The 19,400-nt window shown below is 62.7% G+C and overlaps 1 protein-coding gene across 2 annotated transcripts in view; it reads left to right on the top strand.

The window, feature by feature from the left end:
• JPH3 (junctophilin 3) overlaps nucleotides 1–19,400 on the top strand; it is a 51,961-nt gene that overhangs the window by 15,801 nt on the left and 16,760 nt on the right. For both annotated transcript variants that reach the window (XR_011236617.1, XM_069497921.1), the window contains exon 2: nucleotides 8,911–9,688. Coding sequence is in view for 1 of the 2 variants with exons in the window: in XM_069497921.1 (XP_069354022.1) it covers nucleotides 8,911–9,688 (778 nt within the window). In the remaining variant the exon portion in view is untranslated. The remainder of the gene's footprint in view (nucleotides 1–8,910; nucleotides 9,689–19,400) is intronic.

The raw sequence follows: 19,400 nt of genomic DNA, 5'->3' as shown, positions 1-19,400 counted from the left end.
CTCTGTCTCAAAAAAAAAAAAAAGAGCAGGTCTAGCCTGGTTTTTTTTTTTTGTCTGTGAAAAAGACCTTCCCTTTGTTCAAAATTGTCAGAACTTGGAAACAGCAAAGATGGTCCCAAATAGAGAGACGGACGGACCGTGTGAGGAGCCGTGGGGGGACGCAGAGGGGCCGTGAGTGCGTCTCAGGTGGACGGGCCAGGCGGGACGGCCCCGGCGAGATTCCGACTCCGGTGTCTGGAAAAGGCGGGACCGTGGAGATGGTGGCCGGACCGGGGCTGGGCGGAGGGATGAACAGTGAACGCGGGATTTTAGGGTCAGGGGCTTCCCTGTGTGAGGCTGTCACGGCGGGTCCGTGTCATGACACATCTGTGCAAGCCCACGGTGCACAGCCCCACGCGTGAGCCCCGGGTACACTCTGGGCCTCAGCGGACGCCGACCGCGCTGGCTGGTCAGCGGTGACAGACGCGTCACACGGGTGCAGATGTCGGCAGTAGGGAGACCGGGGAGGGGGCACAGCAATAGTAATTGTATTAATTAATGTTAATTAATAAGAACACTTTACTTTCCACCCAGGTTTTCTCTAAACCTAAAATAAAGTATTATCTTAACTAAAGACAGTTAGAAAAAGAAAGTTACAAAAGCCCTTCCCCTGCTGATCCGCGTGGAGAGCAGCAGGGCCTGAAGCCCCCACCCGGGGACGCTCGGGCATTCCTCACTCAGCCGCCTGCGTCTCTCGGGCCTCGACCCACCCTTGGCACGGGTTGGGGGACTGTCCAGGCAGGGCCACACCCTGGTGGCTCCCTGTGCCTCCCTAGTCCCCCATGCTGGACTCTGGGCTGTTCCGGAACCCCCTCCCCTGGCGGGCGAGGATGGACGTGTGATCCTATTGCAGCTCTACTCTCACCCTTTCCTGACCCCAGGGCGGTGGGACCTGGGTGCGTGGAGAGTGGTCACCCTCAGGCCCCTTCCTCTTATCCACGTGCCGTCTGACACGGCTCTGACTCACTCCGTCCCTCCGAGGGACACCTGCTCTGGCCCCCCTCTCTCTGGCATCCCCGCCAGCCTCCCAGATACACGGGACTTGGTGTCACCAGCCTGGCCCAGGTCTCCACCCACCTCTTCGAGACACAAATCCTCTCTGAGCTTCTGTTTCCACGGCTGGAGAAACAAGGATAATATAACTACTATGAGGATTTTTTCGTAAAGGTGTCTTCCCATCTCCTCCTTGTTGGGATTTTTAATCCGTACCAAGATCACGTGCTCACAGTGTGAGATGTCAGTGCTGAACACACAGTCGTGCTCAGAACTGACATCAGCCGCGTCCTGCAAGGCCGGCCACGTGTCTGAGCACACGCACTCGCGTCCCGGGCTCCCGCTCGCTTGCAGCCCTCGTCCGCGGACGTCCTGCTGTGCTAGTCGAGACTTTTAGTCCCTCAGGACCCCTTCCTGGCCCCTTCCCTGCCTGTCTCGATATTGTCGTGTCACAGTTATTCTCATTAAATCCCTACTCTGTTTTCCATCATGACAGTGTCAGTGTTGCTCACCGCTGGGACCAGCGATGTCCTCTGACTCTTTACTTCCCGTGCACGACTCGAGTTAGCAGTGACCTCGCTGCTTTCAATTGCGCAGTTTTCTTTAACACATTGACTGCCACACACAAGACAGAAACTTTCCCTTGGGGCCACAGTGTTCTATTATGAAACTAGAATAAAAACTTTGTAATTTAAAGGTAAACATAAATAGAAAAATGATATTTATTGACTTCGATTTAGTCCATGCTTTTAGAATTAAATTGTCAATGTTAATTGTAGTAACAAGAACATCAACAAGTAAGACTTTATATGTGCTTCACGTGGCCCCAGGGTCAAAACTAGAGTGAGTTAAATATAACTCCCGTGGCAGTCTACGTGTTAAATCACTGGTTAAATCTTTTTCTACCTCCCAAATGCTCAGTGAAACACCTCTCGAAGGCAGCTTTTCAACTGAACAAACCTGCCAGATTGTGTATCAGTGATGTATATACACAAACACATAAACGTAAATTTATTGATTTGTCTTCCCAAAGCCCCACCCCCATCTTGGAAATTTCCTCTTCCTCCCCTGCGTTTGATCTCGTGGTGGTGTCTGTCTTGCTTTCCTCCCTCATTCTGGTGGAGCACATCCTGAAGCAACTTCCTGAAAAGGATGCATGGAAGATACATTGTAGTTTATTTGATTGATAAATTGGTGTGTATGGAATTCTAGGTTGAAAATGAGTTTTGCTCAGAATTTGGGGGCTGGGAGTTTCCTACGGACTCCCGGGGTGGTGTTGCTGTTGAATCTCATGGTGTTCTGATTCTCAGTCCTTCATTTACGGTCTATTCTGCTGCTTCTCTGGAGGCATTTAGGGTCCTTGCTTATTGGAATCCTGCTGTTTCATCTGCCCTGACTTGGTTGAGTCTCTTCCGTCCCCTGTGCAAGGGGCCCTGAGCCCTTTGGCCTGGACCCTCACAGCCTTCTGCTCAGGGAGGCTTCCCTGCTGGAAACCTTCAGTCATCTTCCTCCATCGCTTTCTAGAATTTCCCAGCATGCAGACGTGGGGCCTTCTGGATGAATCCTTCCATTTTCTTCTCAGTATTTTGCCGTCTCCTTTCTCTAGTTTCCACAAGATTTTCTTGATTTTTTTTTTTTTTAATCTTTCAACTCATTGACCAAATTTTTTATTTTAGCTATCACACTTTTAACTTCTAGGAGTTCTTTTTCTGATCTTTCCTTTTTTATTGCATTTTATTCTCATTTTGTGGATGCGGTATTTCTTCTCTGAGAATTTGAGTTCTGGTTCCCTGATGTCTTCTCCCATCCCCTGCGTGTTTCAAGAGTCCTAATTCCTTCCTTCTCATTTGTATGTTGTGGTCTTTCTCTTCCCTGTCGAGGTTTCTCCACGCGTCGGAGGCTGCTGTTCACTGACGCAGGTACCAAAGAACTGGTTGTGGCCACCTGGCGCTGGCCTGCCCAGGCCCCTGAGAGGCTCTGCGCCTCCCCTCGGGACGTGGCAATTCTCCTGCGACGTCCCTCCCGTGGGAGGCAGCAGGTCTGTGTTGGGAACAAGCACTTCTCCCAGCAGCCCTGGGCCTTGCCCAGCCTCCCTGCCCAGGGCCCTGGCGTGGGAGCCGCTGGTTCCGTTTCTCCAGAAACTTCTCTTCCTGGACCTGCACAGGGGAGGAGGCTCCCTCCTCCTGGTTCCTTGTGTGTAGGTTCTCAGCAATCCGGCCTTTTGTCCTGTTGCTCGGTTTGTCCTGACTTTTACTTGTTTGCGTGGTTACGATGGAGAGCTCTGTGTTGGCTTTCTTGGGCGACAGTAACAAAACGCCACGGGCCGTGCGGTGCTCGGATAACAGGAACTTGTTTCTCAATGTTCTAAGGGTGGAAGTTCAAGATTGAGGTGGTTCCTCCGAGGCCATCCTGCTCTGTCTTCACGGGGTCACCCCTCTGGGGGTCCCTGCAGTCCCTCCTCAAGGCCACCAGTCAGATGGGATTAGGGCCCCACCCCCAGGCCTTCATTTTAACTTCGTTGCATCTTTAAAGATCTCATCTCTGAATCCCGTTGCGTGCTAAGGTGGCGGGGTTAGTGCGTCAACATGTGAGTCTTGGAGGAACACGGTTCAGCACGTGGGTCAATTCCAGTAGGTGACTTCAGGTCCCAGCTGAGAGGTTTTTACAGACGATACTGTCTGGTGTTGGTAACGACATGGGGGACAGGGTCACTCTTGGTCTTTTCTGGGGGCAATTTATTAAAAACCTTAAAACACTCTAAGACCTTTTTTTTTTAATCAAGCAATTTCAGTCTAGGAGTTTATCCTAAGGGTGAAGTTTAACATTGTATGTAAAGATTAGCTGTCAGCAATGAGGAATGACTTACTGTCCCACAGCACAGGGTCGGCTTGGGACTTGCAAAATGTCCCTGCAGAGGGCGGGGCCCCTGTGCTGCGTCACCTGCCCTCCAGGGACACCGTGGCTGCAGAAGAGGCGGGAGCCTGGGCTCGAGGCCTCGGGTCCGTGAGAACAGAGCTGGGGGCTTTGCAAATGCCGCCGCTCACCTCACGGGGAGATGCCCGTTCAACTCGGGGCTCGAGCTGCTGCGTGGCACCTGTGCCTGGGGCCGGGTGCTGACGGGGTCCCAGAGGGTGCACGTCAGATGAAGACCCCGGGGACGGGGGTCTGTTCTGGAGCTCTGTGGGCAGAGAGTATTTGGGCACAAGGGACAGAAACCCAGTCAGTGCGGCTCAAGTCAGCATGGGCAGGAGGGAGGGGCGTGGGGTGCAGGCGCAGGGCAGCCGGGGACACTGGCAGCCCCCTCCGTGCCCCTCTCTGCGGGGGGAGGCCCAGCTGCTGTCCTTGGTGGCGCCTGTTCCTTTCTCCCCAGGTGGGAAGGGGTCCCTGCAGGCTCCCTCACCTCCTAGCCACGCGTCCACAGAGCCACTGCATTCGGCCCCAGGCCGATGGGACTGGCCGAGCTCAGGGCAGCTCTAACCTGGTCCCGTCAGCTTCGACGGGGAGGGGGCTCTGGCCCGTGCCCACCTGGGGGGAATGGCCCAGGCAGTTGAGGCCGGCCAGAGTGACTCACAGTCCAGTCCAGAGCAGAGACTGTGGCCCACCAGCGTGGCAGGAGACGAGCTTGGGGTTGGGCATCGGTGCTGGCTGGGGGTCGCTGGCTGGGAGAAAGGGGGTTCAGCCGCCTCCAGGCCCAGAGACCCTCAACCTCGGTTTACAGGCCATGGTAGCCACATGACACTGGGCAGTGGTTTTACCTGTCTGAGCCTCAGTTTCCTCACCTGTTAAGTGGGCACAGTAAGAATTCTGAGCTCGTAGGGCATTGCGTGGGTGAACCGTGACTCTGACCGCATAGAGCTCAGGACACACTCTGCCCTCTGCCCCCTCCTCACCTGACTCTGCGGTCCCCTTGGGGGGCTCCTCCCTGCCACGCTTTGCAGGTCAGGGGCCGTGCGTGAGGGCCTCCCTCGTGGGCTGTGGCTGTGGTGTGAGCTCAGGTCTCCAATGGGCCCCTTGTCCCCAGCCCCGGGCTCCTTGTCCCCCAGCCTCAGGCCTGCCTCTCGGGATCTGGCCTGACGCCATGCATGGCCTGGGGGAGGCCGACCACGTGGTGGAGGCGTGTTTTCCTCCAGGCTGGTCCCTGGTCTCTGTGATTAACGCTTTGGGAAGGACTTCAGCTGACGGGCAGGGCTTCCGGGGAGAGAAACACACGTGTGCGTGAGCTGCGTGGGGCCCTAGCGAGACCCAGACACCCCTGCAGAGCTGAGGGTCCACGCTGACCAAGAGACCGGGGCTGGGTCTTGGCCAGCTGGGGGGTGTGGGCTGCCCGGGCCCAGGGCTCTGGGTTTCGGACCCGGGCGCTGGCGGTTCCGTTAACCAGATGAAGCCGGCTGCCCGCGGCGGGCCAGGCTCGGAGCCAGGTGCCGAGTGATTGTCTCAGCAGATCTGGGAACGGGGTCCCTGAGCGTTAGGAATGTGGCTTCTTGGGTTGTGCTGGTGGCAGGGTCAGAAGTGGGGGTGGGGGTCCCTGCCCGGCGGGGGATGCAGACGCTGCCTGAGTGAGACGCGCTGGTGTCTCCTGTTTGCTGTCCTCCGCGATTCCGGGCCATCCTGGCTGGCGTGTCACGCGTGAGGGTCAGGGAGGCTCGTTCCTCACCTGAGCTCCACGTGTACCTCCCGACTCCACGTCTCGCCAGTGCTTGGGCAGGTGACCTGGCCGGGCAGAGTCCGTCGGGGGCCCTGAGCCAACACCCTCTGTGGCCGCGCCCTCCCGCGAGCGTCAGGGAGGAAGCAGGTGCCCTGCCCAGCCCCACCCCCGCGGGTCCCCCTGCACCTGGGGTGACTTCCAGGGCTCCAGGGTCAGCCGTTGGGGTGAAAGGTGCAGACCGGACGTTGTCGGCTCTGGGGGCGGCGCCGGCCCAGACAGGCCCTCACGGCAGCCCGTGGGGGCTCCTCTGCCTCCCCTTGGCCGCCTGTCCCTGCCGCTGGGCACCTTGGGGGCTGGCTTCTCACCAGCCCTTTGTGGTGGGTGACGCAGCCGGGCCGCCCAGGCGGGTGGGAGCGGAAGTGGCACAGGGTGGGTTTCTGTCTGTCCAAATCCGCCGTCCTGGGGTCAGTTGTGGAACCAGATGTGCCCCCCTGGCAGCAAAACCCCAAACACGATAGATTGCAGACTCTGGGCAAGGACGGCTCGGCCCGCCCTGCTCACACTGTGTGCCGGGCAGCTGTGGCCACTGCTCTGCCAGCATACGTGGCGGTGCTTAGACCTCGCAGCGGGGTGTGACTATGGCCCCGTTCCGCAGGGAGGGGAACTGAGGTCTCAGACCTGAACCCCCCTCCTCCGTCATAGTGTAAGTGGCAAAGTCGGGTCTGACGCAGGCTGCCAATCCCAGGCGGGCACGGCCCCCCATCCCAGGCGGGCACGCCGCCCAATCCCAGGCGGGCACGGCCCCCCATCCCAGGCGGGCACGCCGCCCAATCCCAGGCGGGCACGGCCCCCATCCCAGGTGGGCACGCCACCCAATCCCAGGCGGGCACGGCCCCCCATCCCAGGTGGGCACGCCGCCCAATCCCAGGCGGGCACGCCCCCCCATCCCAGGTGGGCACGCCCCCCCACCCCAGGTGGGCATATCCCAGGTGGGCACGCCCCTGGCTCAGGTGCCAGACCCACCACGGGGAGCCCCGATGGTTCTCGAGGCCCCTGGAACTTGCCCGGCATTCAGCCGTCCAGTCTTAGGCGTTTGAAATTACGCACGTGTGTATTTCTATGTCACACGCTGCCATTCATTTCTCTGCTACCATCACTACATTCTCTTTTTAATTGACATGATGTAAAATAAACCATTTAACAGAAGCTGACCTTGACAGTATTCGTAAATGTAAGGTTGACCATTTCGCGTCTACAATTCAGGGACGTTTCGGGCATTGACAGTGTCACCACCTCTGTCCAGCTGCAAACCATCTTCATCACTCCCACAGGAGACGCCGTCCCCACGAGTGGCCACTGTCCCCACCCGGCAGCCGACAGTCTGCCCCCTGCCTCTGGCCTTGCCTGTTCCAGACGTGAGAGTGTGTGTGTGTCTGTGTCCATGTGTGTGTGTGTTTGAGATTTGAATGTGCGTGTGTTTTAAACGAAAGCTCATGGTGCTGGGGTCTCGTCTCCCCTTCGTTCTTGTCAGACCCTCCCAGCCAGCCCCTCTGCTGGGGGTGGCCAGTGTCACAGACCCCAGCCCCAGTCATGCCAGGCCGTCAAGGACAAAGTCAGGTGAGACCCTGGTGACTCCTAGGCCCGCCGGGACCTCCTTGGTGGCACCCCGGGGGCAACAGCGCGCACTGGCCGTGTGGAAGCCGCCCCGCTGAGGGCCTGGGTGTGCGGCATGGGAGGGGACACGGAGCACACGGGGTTGGCGTCTCACCCGGGGACTCCAGCCCCGGCGTCCCCCTTGTTATTCCCGGGCCGAGCTCTGGCCTGGGGTCCCACCAGCACCAGGCATCCGAGGGCTGTGCGGGGGCTGTTGGGGGCCTGTGTTGTGTTTTTGCCGCCCACCCATGCTGCACCGTGGGGCTCGGGCAGGCGGCAGTGCTCACGGCTGGGTCCTGCCCTCGGGCGGCTCCTGGGAGACAGAGTGTCGGACACAGATGGCAACAGGCCGGAGCCGCACGTAAAGTGCCAAGAAGGGGGGTGGGCGTGGGACCTTGCGGGGGAACTGAGCCCACGAGAGGGCTCCGGGGGACCCCACGGGGGAGGCGATGTGAGCTGAGGCCTGGCGCGTGGCAGGGTGAGCATGGTGCGCACCGTGGCTTTTACATAACCTGAAAGCTGCCATCCTAACCGTTCTTACGTGCACGGTTCAGCGGCATTAAGCACGTGACTGTTCAGCCATCGCCACTGTCTCGTCCCAAAGTGGACTCTGTCCCCACTGAACACTCACAGCTCATCCCCTGCCCGTCCCCATCCTACTCTGTGTCTCCGTGGAGCCCACGACTCCAGGGGCCTCACGGGAGTGGAATCCCGCAGTGTCCGTCCTTCAGGGACTGGCCGATCTCACCTAGCGAGCCGTCCCCGCGGCCCGTCCATGTTGGAGCAGGTGTCGGGATTTCCTCCTCCCCGAGGCCGGGTCGTGTTCCACTGTGTGTGAGCCTCGTGTGGTTTATCCGTTTGTCCGCGGGTGGACGCCGGGGTGCTTCTGCCTCAACTGTCGCGGAAAGTGCGGCTGAGAACGGGGGGTGCTCGCGGGCTGGCTCAGGTCCCCGCCGGCGCTGCTTTTGGGTATTTCGGGTCTGCTGATTTTAATGCCGAAGGTCATCAGCCTCTTCCGCTTCCCCTTCCCCACCTTGAATCTCTTCCACAGCATTCCCGCCGAGGGGTCCTCTGGGCTCTTGGATACCTGCAGCGATGGGGAGCTCACTGCCTTGCCAGCCAGCCTGTTCAGTGCCCGGGGTGTAGCCCGAGCCCATGTCCCTAAAGCTGCCCCCATCGTCCCCACAGCCCAGGACGTGCTGCCTCCTCCTGCCCCACGACGTCCCTCCTCAGGCTTGTCTCGGTGGGGCCTCTGCCCACCTCGGGGCCCGGTGCACGCTGGGTTCCGTGGTCCTCACTCCGCAGGGCAGGCTCTGATGGCCGCAGTCCCCAGCTTCTAGGAGAGAACAAAATCCAGCCACGGGAAGCAGGACGGGAGTGTTTTTAAAGCGACCATCAGTGTGACATAAATTGTAAAAACACACGTGGTCCGTTCCCCCAACACAAACCCCACCAAGTTTGCACCTGGATAGAAAGTGCAGACAGAGACCGGCAGCCGCGTCCACCCGCCGCCCCGTGCCCAGACCCGCTCCCTCCCCTGCCGCTGTCCGGTGCTCACCCCTTTCTCTTTGTCTCCCCAGGGACGTACCAGGGCCAGTGGGTCGGCGGCATGCGCCAGGGCTACGGCGTGCGGCAGAGCGTCCCCTACGGCATGGCCGCGGTCATCCGCTCGCCCCTGAGGACGTCCATCAACTCTCTGCGCAGCGAGCACACCAACGGCTCCGCGCTGCACCCCGACGCCTCCCCGGCGGTGGCCGGCAGCCCGGCCGTGTCGCGGGGCGGCTTCGTGCTCGTGGCCCACAGCGACTCCGAGGTCCTCAAGAGCAAGAAGAAGGGGTTGTTCCGGCGCTCGCTGCTCAGCGGGCTGAAGCTGCGCAAGTCGGAGTCCAAGAGCAGCCTGGCCAGCCAGCGCAGCAAGCAGAGCTCCTTCCGCAGCGAGGCCGGCATGAGCACCGTGAGCTCCACCGCCAGCGACATCCACTCCACCATCAGCCTGGGCGACGCCGAGGCCGAGCTCGCCGTGGTCGAGGACGACATCGACGCCACCACCACGGAGACCTACGTGGGCGAGTGGAAGAACGACAAGCGCTCGGGCTTCGGCGTGAGCCAGCGCTCGGACGGGCTCAAGTACGAGGGCGAGTGGGCCGGCAACAGGCGCCACGGCTACGGCTGCATGACCTTCCCGGACGGCACCAAGGAGGAGGGCAAGTACAAGCAGAACATCCTCGTGAGCGGCAAGCGCAAGAACCTCATCCCGCTGCGGGCCAGCAAGATCCGCGAGAAGGTGGACCGGGCCGTGGAGGCCGCCGAGCGGGCCGCCACCATCGCCAAGCAGAAGGCCGAGATCGCGGCGTCCAGGTAGGAGGGCGAGGGGCGGGGCGAGGGGCGGGGCGGGGGCGGCGGGTCCCTTCGGGGTCATCCAGCAGGCGTGTGTGGGCCTGGTCTGGTCGGCCGTGCTGTCCCTAGAGGCCTTGGGTTGGGCCCGGTTTGAGGCCTACACTGGTGTTTCTCAAACTATGCCTCATGGAGCCCTGGGGTTCCCCAGGAGTGTTTTAGCGGTGGGCAGGGGTGGGGGTGGGGACCGGAAATGGTTGAGCTGAGGGGGGCACTTGGACCCACAGCCTCCCTTCAAACAGAGCAGTGTCTCTTATCCGTACTCTGTGCTGGTATTTACCGTAAAACACCGGTGGGTAAAGAAGGTGGGCTGTTGGTGTGACGTGCAGACCTGCGGCTGGCTGAGAGACAGGGGTGACGCCACCAGCTGGACGCGGGAGGAGGCTGGAGCTGCCCCGGCCACCCAGGCCTGCGGCCCAGATCCTCCCTGGGCCCCGGGAGGCAGCCCCAGTCGGGAGACGGATGGTCTGACTGTGGGTGCCTGGCAAGGGGCTCGAGCAAGCCCCGATGCTCTGGGCCGGCAGCTGTTCTGATTGAATTTGGGGTTCAGCAGGGCCCCTGGCCCTAAGGGGCAGGTCCAGAGGTGACCATGGGGGAGCACTTTGGATTCCAAGGTGCCTGTGGGTGTGGGGGGGCTTTGGGGCTGGACGGGGGGCGCAGGGTCTGGCTCTCGGGGAGCCCGGAGCTGGGCGTGTGCACCTGGGGCTGGTCCCCGCTGGGCTGTGGGAGACGGGAGGCGGCCATGGCAGGAGCTGCCCGCCGCAGGTTGGAGGAAGTCGCCCTGTGACAGCCAAGGGCGCCACAGGTGCACAGGTGGGTTCTGCAGCCGCTGAGTTACCTGAGGGCTTTGTCGAGGCTTTGGAGGCGTTTAGACACACAGCCGTGCACAGCGCTGCGTACACACACTCGCGCTCACACGTGGGGATGTGGGGCTGAGCCACGGGCAGCTGACACGCTGTGGCACCCGGCTGGAGGTCGGAGTCCCCTCCTGCCCTCCTCCCCTCCTCCCCTCCTGCCCTCCTGCCCTCCTCCCTTCCTGCCCTCCTCCCCTCCTCCCCTCCTGGGTGCGTCTCTGGCTCACGGCCCATCCTGGGTCTCAGAGCCCGGCACCCCAAGTGTGTCCGAGAGGAGGTGGCAGCGATTGACCCAGGCACGGGGAGCCCACAGACCTTCATCTATCTGGGCCGCTGTCGCTGGGCGCCCCAGGCAGGCTGCCCACCCTCTCTGGGCCGGGCTCCCCTTGAAGGTTAGGCTGGGGCTCCCCAAGGGGCCTTCAGCATGGGGCTGGCACCGTGGCCCTTGCTGTCCTCAGGCCGCTGTGGGCCAGGCACAGGCAGGCAGGAGCATAAGACCCCTGGAGGCATCGGGGGAGGGAGGGGCTCTGTCGGTTTGGGAGCAGCTTTTCTCAATGGGCTCAGAGCTGAGGGTGGGGGGAGGGGGAGGGACGGCGCCTGAGGCCCTTGGGAGGGAATCTGCGGTGAATGGCTGGCTCAGCCGCCCCAGCTGCCAGGGACGACCTTCCACTGGAGCATGAGAGCCCGGCTGCGGAGTGACTGGCCCTGGTGGACTGGGGTCACTGTCACAGCCGTGGGACGTGACCGTCATCGCTGAGGCTGGGCAGGGCTCATCAAGCCGAGGGAGCAGGAAGCAGCGGCCGTGTCCTGGCCAGCGGTGCCGGGACCCTCCCTGGGAGCAGCTCTGTGGGGACGGCTGCTGTGAGCACTGCGGATTCGGGTCTCCCGGAAGACGAGGTGGGGGTGCGTTGTCATCGTCTGGGAGGTGGCCTGGGCTGCGGGACCTTGGGCCTCTCGGGGTGATGCTGGGGTGCTGGACGGCTGGTAAAAACGTGAGCGTCGGGCTCCACGCTCCAGTTTTGTCCCACCAGGTCTGGGGGAGGCCGAGGGCCTGTCTCCCACCCTGTTCCCGGAACGGCTCTGTCGGTCCCGCCCAGCGGGGAGATGAGTTGAGGTGCGTGCACAGGTGACCGCGACTCAGTGGACGGCAGGAGGCCCCCTGGAGTGTCTCTGGAGACCGGGGAGGGGTGGGGCGGTTCCAGGCGGGTCCATCAGGGCGAGACCCGCTGCCCAGGCTCCGCCCGGCCAGGGTTTGTCCGTTTTGTTCTCGGCCGGTGCCCAGTGCCGGGAGACGCTGCTCGGTAGCTGCGGTTCAGGTGAATGAGTGAGTGAGCCAGTGAATGCTTAGGCTCCGCTTTCTTAGTCAGGGCCTCCCGGCCTCTGCCCTTGGTGCTGGGGACCAGGACGTGGCCGCAGCCACCACGAGGCAGGAATGACTAGGCCAAGTTCGCAAGGAGGGCGAGGCAGCCGGGGTTGCCACGCTGCAGCCACGTCCTTAGCGCTTTCCGTGACCCTCGGCATGGCCGTGGCAGGTGCTTGGATGAGGACAGGCAGGTGAGGAATGACAGTGCCCCAAATGCCCCGTGTCCCTGCGCTCCGCCTGGCGTGGCCCCCTCTGGCACCGAGCCGTAGCCTAGAGCGCTGAGTCAGCCCTGCCTCCTGCAGCGCCGCGTGGGCGGGTGGCGAGGGGCTGCGGCGGGGGCGGCTCTCCCGGGCTCTCCGGCTCCGCAGGAGCAGCCCTGGAGGGGGCAGGTGTGTGCGGTGGGTGGGGACGGCCCCGGCTGCTCAGGAGGGGGCGGGGAGGCCAGGTGTGCGCGGAGCTCCAGGAGGCGGCTGCCTGGATGACACATCTGCTCCGTGGGTCGAGGCCAGCCGGGTCCCCGTGGCGGCCGGTGCACTGGCTGGCTGTGAGCTTTGCCGTGTGTTCGGGGCCTTGACCAGGCTTGCAGACCAGAGGTGGCAAGTTCTTGGCACTGTGGCGGGGCAGACATAGCTAGGTGGTGCCACACTCGGAATCTTCATGCCGGGCTGTGCTGCTAGCGGATGGGGACCGTCCTAGGGGCACGGTGGCAGCTGTCGCCCCAGGTGCCAAGGAGGGCAGTGGCCCGGGCGGGGCTGGAACTCGTGTCCAGGGCTCCTCGCTGGTCCTGCTCCTCCCCCGGCCCCTCCAGACCCAACCCAGATTCTGGGGTCCCCATTGCTGATGTGGGGGTGGCATCTGGCATCCTCGAAATGCCCTCCACACACAGCGTCGCACCTGGGATGGGAAGGACTCGGAGAACAAAACCTGGGACGAGGCCCAAGTCCCCCTGCGTGCCGAGTGCCTGCAGTGTCCCCACCCGGCTGGTGTCCCTGCCCGAGTCCCTGCCCGCCCCGCCCTGCTCTCCCAGCCACGCCCAGAGCCCCGGGTGCCGCGGCAGCAGCGGGCACGGTGAGCGCAGGGGAGGGTGACTCACCCGCCAGGGATGATCCCGGCGTGTCGGGCGGGTGGTCTTGGCTGTAGGAAACACCACCTTGAGGATCTGAAATGGGAGGGTGGGCATATCTGTTTTTTTTTTAATATTTTTTCTTATTAAAATTATGAAATAACATAAGCTTGTAAAACATATATATATATTTAAAAAACCGAGCAGATCTGTATAACGTCGCCGGGTGCCGCTGCAGGCCGTGCGCCCCCTCAGCGGTAATTGCAGCGTTTTCAGGCTTTGCGGTGCGTGTGTGGACGTGTGTGCCGCACCCGTGTAGTTTCCGTTTACGGGAACGGGCCCGCCCTGTGCTCCCTGCTCGCAGCTGTGTCTTCTCCACCGTGGTGTCAAGGACACTTTCCACGGCAGGGCACCCGGCCTGCGAGCTTCCTTCCAGCTCCGTGGATCTCCACGAAGTGGACGCACCGCGTGGCTCTGGCCTGGACACGGGCATTTCGGATCCATCTGACCTTGCGGGGACCGTCCTTGTTCTGCCACCTTTGCTCCCGCGTGGGCGCTTCTGCCCCGCGCTCTCCGGGAGCAGGTGTCGTCGGCGACAGGTGCGCGCGTGTGCGGTTGGTGGCAGATGCTGCTTCCTCCCCGGGTGACAGGCCGCCCCGGCTTTCCTGGGCTGCGGGAGGGGGACGGTGGCCTTGACTGAGAGTGGTGGCGCTGAGGGGCTTCCACCCGCGGGAGGCTGAACAGTGGTCCCCAAAGACGTCCACGTCTCATCCTGGAACCTGTGGACGTGGCCGCTTGAGGCGAAAGGGGCCTTGCGGATGTGACGTGTTGAGGACCTGGGATGGCGAGAGCGCCCGGGCCGTGCAGGGGGCCAGATGTGACCACAGGCGTCAGCAGGCGGGGGCAGGAGGCTCAGTCGGGGGAGATGTGACCCGGAATCAGAGGGCGCGGTGAAGGGGGAGGGAGGGGCTGCGAGCCCGGGGACGCGAAAGCTGCTAGAAGCTGGAAAAGGCGGGAAACAGATTCTCCCCGGAGCCTCCAGAAGGAGCCAGCGCTGCCCACACCGAGATTCCAGCACTGTGAGATGTGTCTGGGCCTCGTGTCCAGCAGAGCTCTAGGGGGATAAACGTGGGGTTTGTGGTCACTTGTCCCAGCAGCCCGGGACACTCAGACACTCAGCGTTCCGGCTGAGGGTGGGTCTGTCACCGCTGGTGTCCCTGTCTCTATGGCAGGTGAGCCGTCCCTGCCCGGCCCCTCCTGCCCCGCCAGGCTGGGCTGCTCTGTGGCAGCGCTGCCAGGTCCCATGGAGCTGGCTGTCACCATGCAGGGATTTGCGGCTTCCTGCCTCCATGGGGACCCGGCCACGCGCTGGCGGGGGCCTCCTGCTGGGTGCCGGCCCATCTGCTCAGCCCTGGCCTCCCAGCGTGACAGGAAGCCGGCCGGGAAGAGGAGCCAGGGACGGGACGTTGGACTCCCTGGGAAACGACCAGGTTCACGGCCAGCCCGGGGGGCCGCTGGGGGACTGGAGGCTGGTTGTCGTTTGGGGGTCTTTGCTGCCTCTGGGGCCAAACCCACAAACTCTTGGGCTCCTGCCGCCCAAGTGACCCAGGAAATCTTGACCTTCGGCCTCCCAGGGGCTGGCAGACACCGGGGACCTGGGGAGCCGGCTTGGGTCCACACCTCTGGTCCTCACCCCTGGGGTGTCACTGTCCCTGAGGGGTCAGGGGTCACGCTGTCAGATGCGATTGGGGCGTCGGCCGCCTCCTGTCAGACTGTTGTTGGCGGATGGTAGTGTGGGGCCTCTGGCTGCACGGGGTCCGTCAGCCTCCATGGAGGGCACGCAGAGGAGGGAACAGGGAGGGCCGTGTGCGACCCTGCCCCGTGACAGCCGCCTGTCCTTGGTACCTCTCGTGGCAGAGTGGCGGGCGGCGGGTGGCGGGCGGCGGGTGGCGGGCAGCAGGCAGCAGGCGGCAGGCAGCAGCCCCACGCTCCGCTCTGTGGCTTACAAGACGGCTCAGCACCTCGGAGAGTTCCCGCCTGGCCGTGCTGGCGGGACGGTGTTTCTCAGGGCTGTGAGAGTGGACGGGGACATGTCACATGGTCACCTTCACCACCCCCCAGGTGAAATTTAGCGTTTCCCCAACTGCGGACACAGGACTGAGGGTGTCGTCTCCAGCAGAGGCCTCGGATACCTCCTCCTGTCACCTGTTCCGCCCTGTGGAGCGGCACGCACACCTTCACCGCTCGCTGACACGTCCTGCTGTAATATTTAATACGTTCGTCAAAATGCTTTCTCAAAAATGCAGTTTTTAAACAGTCTAACATTCAGGAATCGTTGGTTTCCTCTGCAAGCCCGAGCATTTTGTCTCACATACCTGCGTCATCCCGAGGAGCCCCCCTCCCCCCAGACACAGGTGTCCTGAGCCCTGGTCGCAGAGCTCTGCCCATTTCTGCCACTCGTTGGGGGCACCCTGTGCCGCTGGGATAGCAGCCTCCTGTCACCTGGGAGGCGGCCACGGCAAGGCCCTGTGCCGGTGAAGTCCCCATCGGCATTTGGGGACCTGAGGGACTGTTGAGTGAGTGGCCTCTGTCAGCAGTGACTCCTGTGTCCCCTGAGACTGAAACCAAAGGGACAGTCAGATTCCTGCCCGCCCCCCGCCCCCGCGCCTGATTTCACAAGGCTTGTGTCTGGTTTCTCGAGACCGTCGGCTTCTGAGCCTGGGTTTGTTTTATAGTAGTTTATATCGGGGTTGGGTGTAGTGTCCCGATTCACCTTCCAGGGTGTGTGTTGGGGGCCGAGGGTCCTTGGGGTGGAAGCCGCAGACCTGAGTGAGGAGGCTCTGCCCGCCTGCCCCGGCCCCCCGAGGCCCCTCCGGAGTCTGTCCTGTTCCCGCTGAGCCGTGCTGGGAGCCGGGCCAGGTGCACACCCGCTTCCCGGGGCTGGAGGCAGGTGGGGCCTCTGCTCACCTGCAAGTTACATCCTGCTCAGACCTTCCTCCTCCTCCTCCACCTCCTCCTCCTCCTCTTCTCTCCCCGTGAAATCCGTCCTCCACGGGGCAGCCTGGGGCCCGTGGTGGCCCTGCGACTCGTCATCCTTCAGGGGCTCCCACCGGCTGCAGGAAAAAGCCCAGGTTCCTTTACGGACCTGCAGGGACCCCGCGGTGCAGGCGCTGTCGGTCTCGTGAGCCTCGAGCTCGCCAGTCTTGGCTGTCACTTGTGACCATAAAAATGCCGACACTGGCAGCGCGATTAGGCGAGATGGGATGTTTCGAGGTGAACTTAACAGCGATAGTCACGCCGTGGGTTTTGCTACAAGGCTTGTTTTGAAAACGAGAATTTGTTTCAACGCGATTGATACACGAGGGAACAGTCTGAGCGTAACACGCTCCGTATTTTCCATTGTGCGACTTCAGTCGCCAGAGACACGGGGTGGGCGCGGCACTGCCGGCCCCTTTCTGGGGCGTTTTCTGTCTGTGACAGGGTCCCCCGGGGGGCCCGACCTGGGGCCGCTGCTCCAGGGGGCTGAGCTCCTTCGAGCCTCCCAAGGCCCCCAGGGTTGTGGGGGGAGCCCCAAGTCACACGCGCTGAGACGGAGGCTGAGAGAGCCGCTCCCCACGTTCGGCTGGCATCGGGAAACCGGGGTCTGAGTCCTCGCTGGTGCCCACTGGGGTCTTGGGCCAGCACCACCCTGTTAGGGCCTCGGGGATGAGGGGTCAGACGCTGAGCCCCTGAAATTCCCTCCAGAGTGGGGTCCACACACTCTTTCCATAGAAGCCCAGACGGTGCACGTTTTGGGCTTTGCTGGCCCTGTGGTCTCGGTTCCGTGCTCACATCTGCTTTCTCTGCAAACCCTCCACAAAGCAGAGCCGCTCCTGGTTCCGGGCCACGGCTGGGTCCGAGCGGCTGTCGTGTGCACACCCGCCCTGGTGGACGATGGCACGTGCTGATGCCGAGCCGCCCGCCGGCTGTGCGGGTGCCGTGGCTTCAGAAACGTGGCTCTCTGGCTCCGTCGGCCTCCTGGTTTGCTCCGGGATCCGTCTCGACTGTTGGGGAGCAGAGCGCAGCCGCCTCCTGCCCCCCAGGTTTTCGTTTCCTGCCCGAGTCTGTCTCGGCCTCCCCCCAGCACCCCGGGTCCGCTGGGAAGGTTTCCGGCCGCCTCCCCGGACGCCGCGATTGCTGCCTGCGCCTGTCACGGGTCAGCCTTTCCCACGTAGCTGCTCAATCTAGCGGTGACAGCCAGCGCCTGTCCGGGACAGTCATCAGCATGGCCGTCCCTCGTACCTTGTTCTGATTTGGGGGTTCCATCGAGGCCCGACCGTTCCATACGGCGCCCGGAGATGGCCCTGGTGTGTGCCCTTCCCCCCTGGGACCCTTTCCCGGTCCCAGCCCTGCTCGCAGGAACTTGGGACGTCGGTGCCCACCGTGAGCCTGCGCCCTGCATCACGTGGAGAGGTGACGGCAGGTGATCGGCAGTGACCTGCAGTCCTGCGTCTGTCCCGGCAGCCACTGCTGATGCCTCAGTTTCCTCTTTTGTGGAACGGGAGGAACTCACGTGTCCTTGCTGAAATGGGCTGACCTGGGGCCGAGTGGTGCCCGCCGCTGGGTCCTGTCCTTCTCTCCGCCGCGGAGCCGGGCCTGCCTGCCTGGGGTATCGATGTCAGAGTCTCCTTTGTGCCCAGCTCTGACGCCATCACAGACCAAAGAACTGGCTCCCAGATGCCACCTCCTCCACCCTCCCCGCAGGGAAGACGGGGAGGGACGTCCCTGTGGAGCCCCGACTGGGACCTGGGCCCCACCCCTCGGCCGCACAGGGGCAGTGCTCCGCGCCTCTGCCCTGCCTGGTCCTCACGCGCGCCCGGATCTGGTCTCCGGGGAGCTGCAGACATGGTACAAACAGCTCGTTAATGCTCTCCGAGGTCCCCTGGAGCGAGGCCTCCCGCAGCTGTCTTTGGGGAACTGAAAATTAGCAAGAAATCCCTCCCGCCCTCTCCAGACGGGCGCAGAAGCATCGAGCGCTGCCTCTCTCCTGTCACCTGCCAGATCGGGCTCCGCCCCCGGCAACGGCGTCCCCTGCAGGGGAGGTGCAGGGGCGGCTGGCAGTGGGGTGGGGTGCGCCAAAGCCTTGGTTCTACGCTCTTGCGCGAAACTCCATCCTGTCGGCGGGATGGGGGATTCGAGCTGTCGGCCTGCAGCGAGGGCTCAGCTCTGCTCCACGCTGAGTTTCCACGGGAAAGAGGGCTCAGGGAGTCCTGGCCAGAACCACGTGGCAGGACCTGTGTGGCCACCTGCTCAGAGCAGGGGCCTGGCCCTGCCGGAAGCCAGGGACGAATGACAACAGCAGGAACAGCTGCCGCTGCTGTGTGTGCACCGGCCCTGTGGGCACCGGTGTGGGTTGATGCTTGGGACCCTCCGCTTTGGATTTGGGGGACCTGAGACAGAGAGAGGTTGTCACCGCGTCCCAGCGTCTCACAGTAAGGGCCAGGCTGCCCAGTGGCCGTGGGCACAGCCGAGTGGGCACAGCCGAGTCTCTGCTGCCACTGCCGGCTTTGTGTCCCGCGGCTGTGGGCTCCGCCCCTTCCGCTCAGCCCCTGGCGGAGGGGACGCAGATGCGGTAACTCTCCGTGGTCCTGACCAGGACGTGCGCCCCCCCTCCCCCACCCCCCAGGCGCAGAGGGTGCGGGCAGGGTCTGAACTGGCCGGCATGGGCCACTGTGGCTCCCCCGGAGGCCAGCAGTGGTGACAGTGGCCTGTGGCGAGTCTGCCGGGGCCACCACTACGGCTGGGAAGGTGCCAGAACGGTGGTGCCTCCTGCTGGAGGCTACACAGCCGGCGGCTCTCGGAGAGGGACTTCAGCCCCGGGGGCCTCAGTGTCTCCCCTGTGCAGGGGCGGGGGCGGCGGGCAGCTTTGTGGGTTCCTATGAGAATTAAATCCTGCGCACAGAGCCCGTGCACGGTTGGAGTTTGGTAGACCGTGGCTCCGTTACCATTAATGATTTTTATCCCGTGTGGCAGAAGGAATGTGGCTGTCTCGAGGTTTGCGTTCTCCTCGCCACCCGGAGCCTTCCCCAGAGTCCGCCCTGAGGCTCTAACTCCAGCGCTGGGGCTGGTGTGGGCGGTGAGGGCGCGCACAGTAGAGCCGGGCGACCACAGGGCAGGACAGTCCACGTCCCGTGGACGAAAGTGGCATCACAGCTCGGGGGTGGGGAACGGGCCATGCGTGAAATGTTACTGGGCCCCTCGAGTGGCCGTCTGGGACGGAAGCGAAGTCGGGCCCCTGCCTCATTCCTCACGCCAAAATAAATCCCAGCTGGCTGAAATGTTTAACTGTAAAACTTAATAGAGGCTGGTTTCCTTTCTATATAAAATGTTCCTACAAATCAACAAGAAAAAAAGCCC

Source organism: Eulemur rufifrons, chromosome 23 (genome assembly GCF_041146395.1).
Source record: "Eulemur rufifrons isolate Redbay chromosome 23, OSU_ERuf_1, whole genome shotgun sequence".
Classification (NCBI taxonomy): Eukaryota; Metazoa; Chordata; class Mammalia; order Primates; family Lemuridae; genus Eulemur; species Eulemur rufifrons.
The sequence above is the reverse complement of the archived record's forward strand: the minus strand, read 5'-3'. Positions and strand labels throughout refer to the sequence as shown.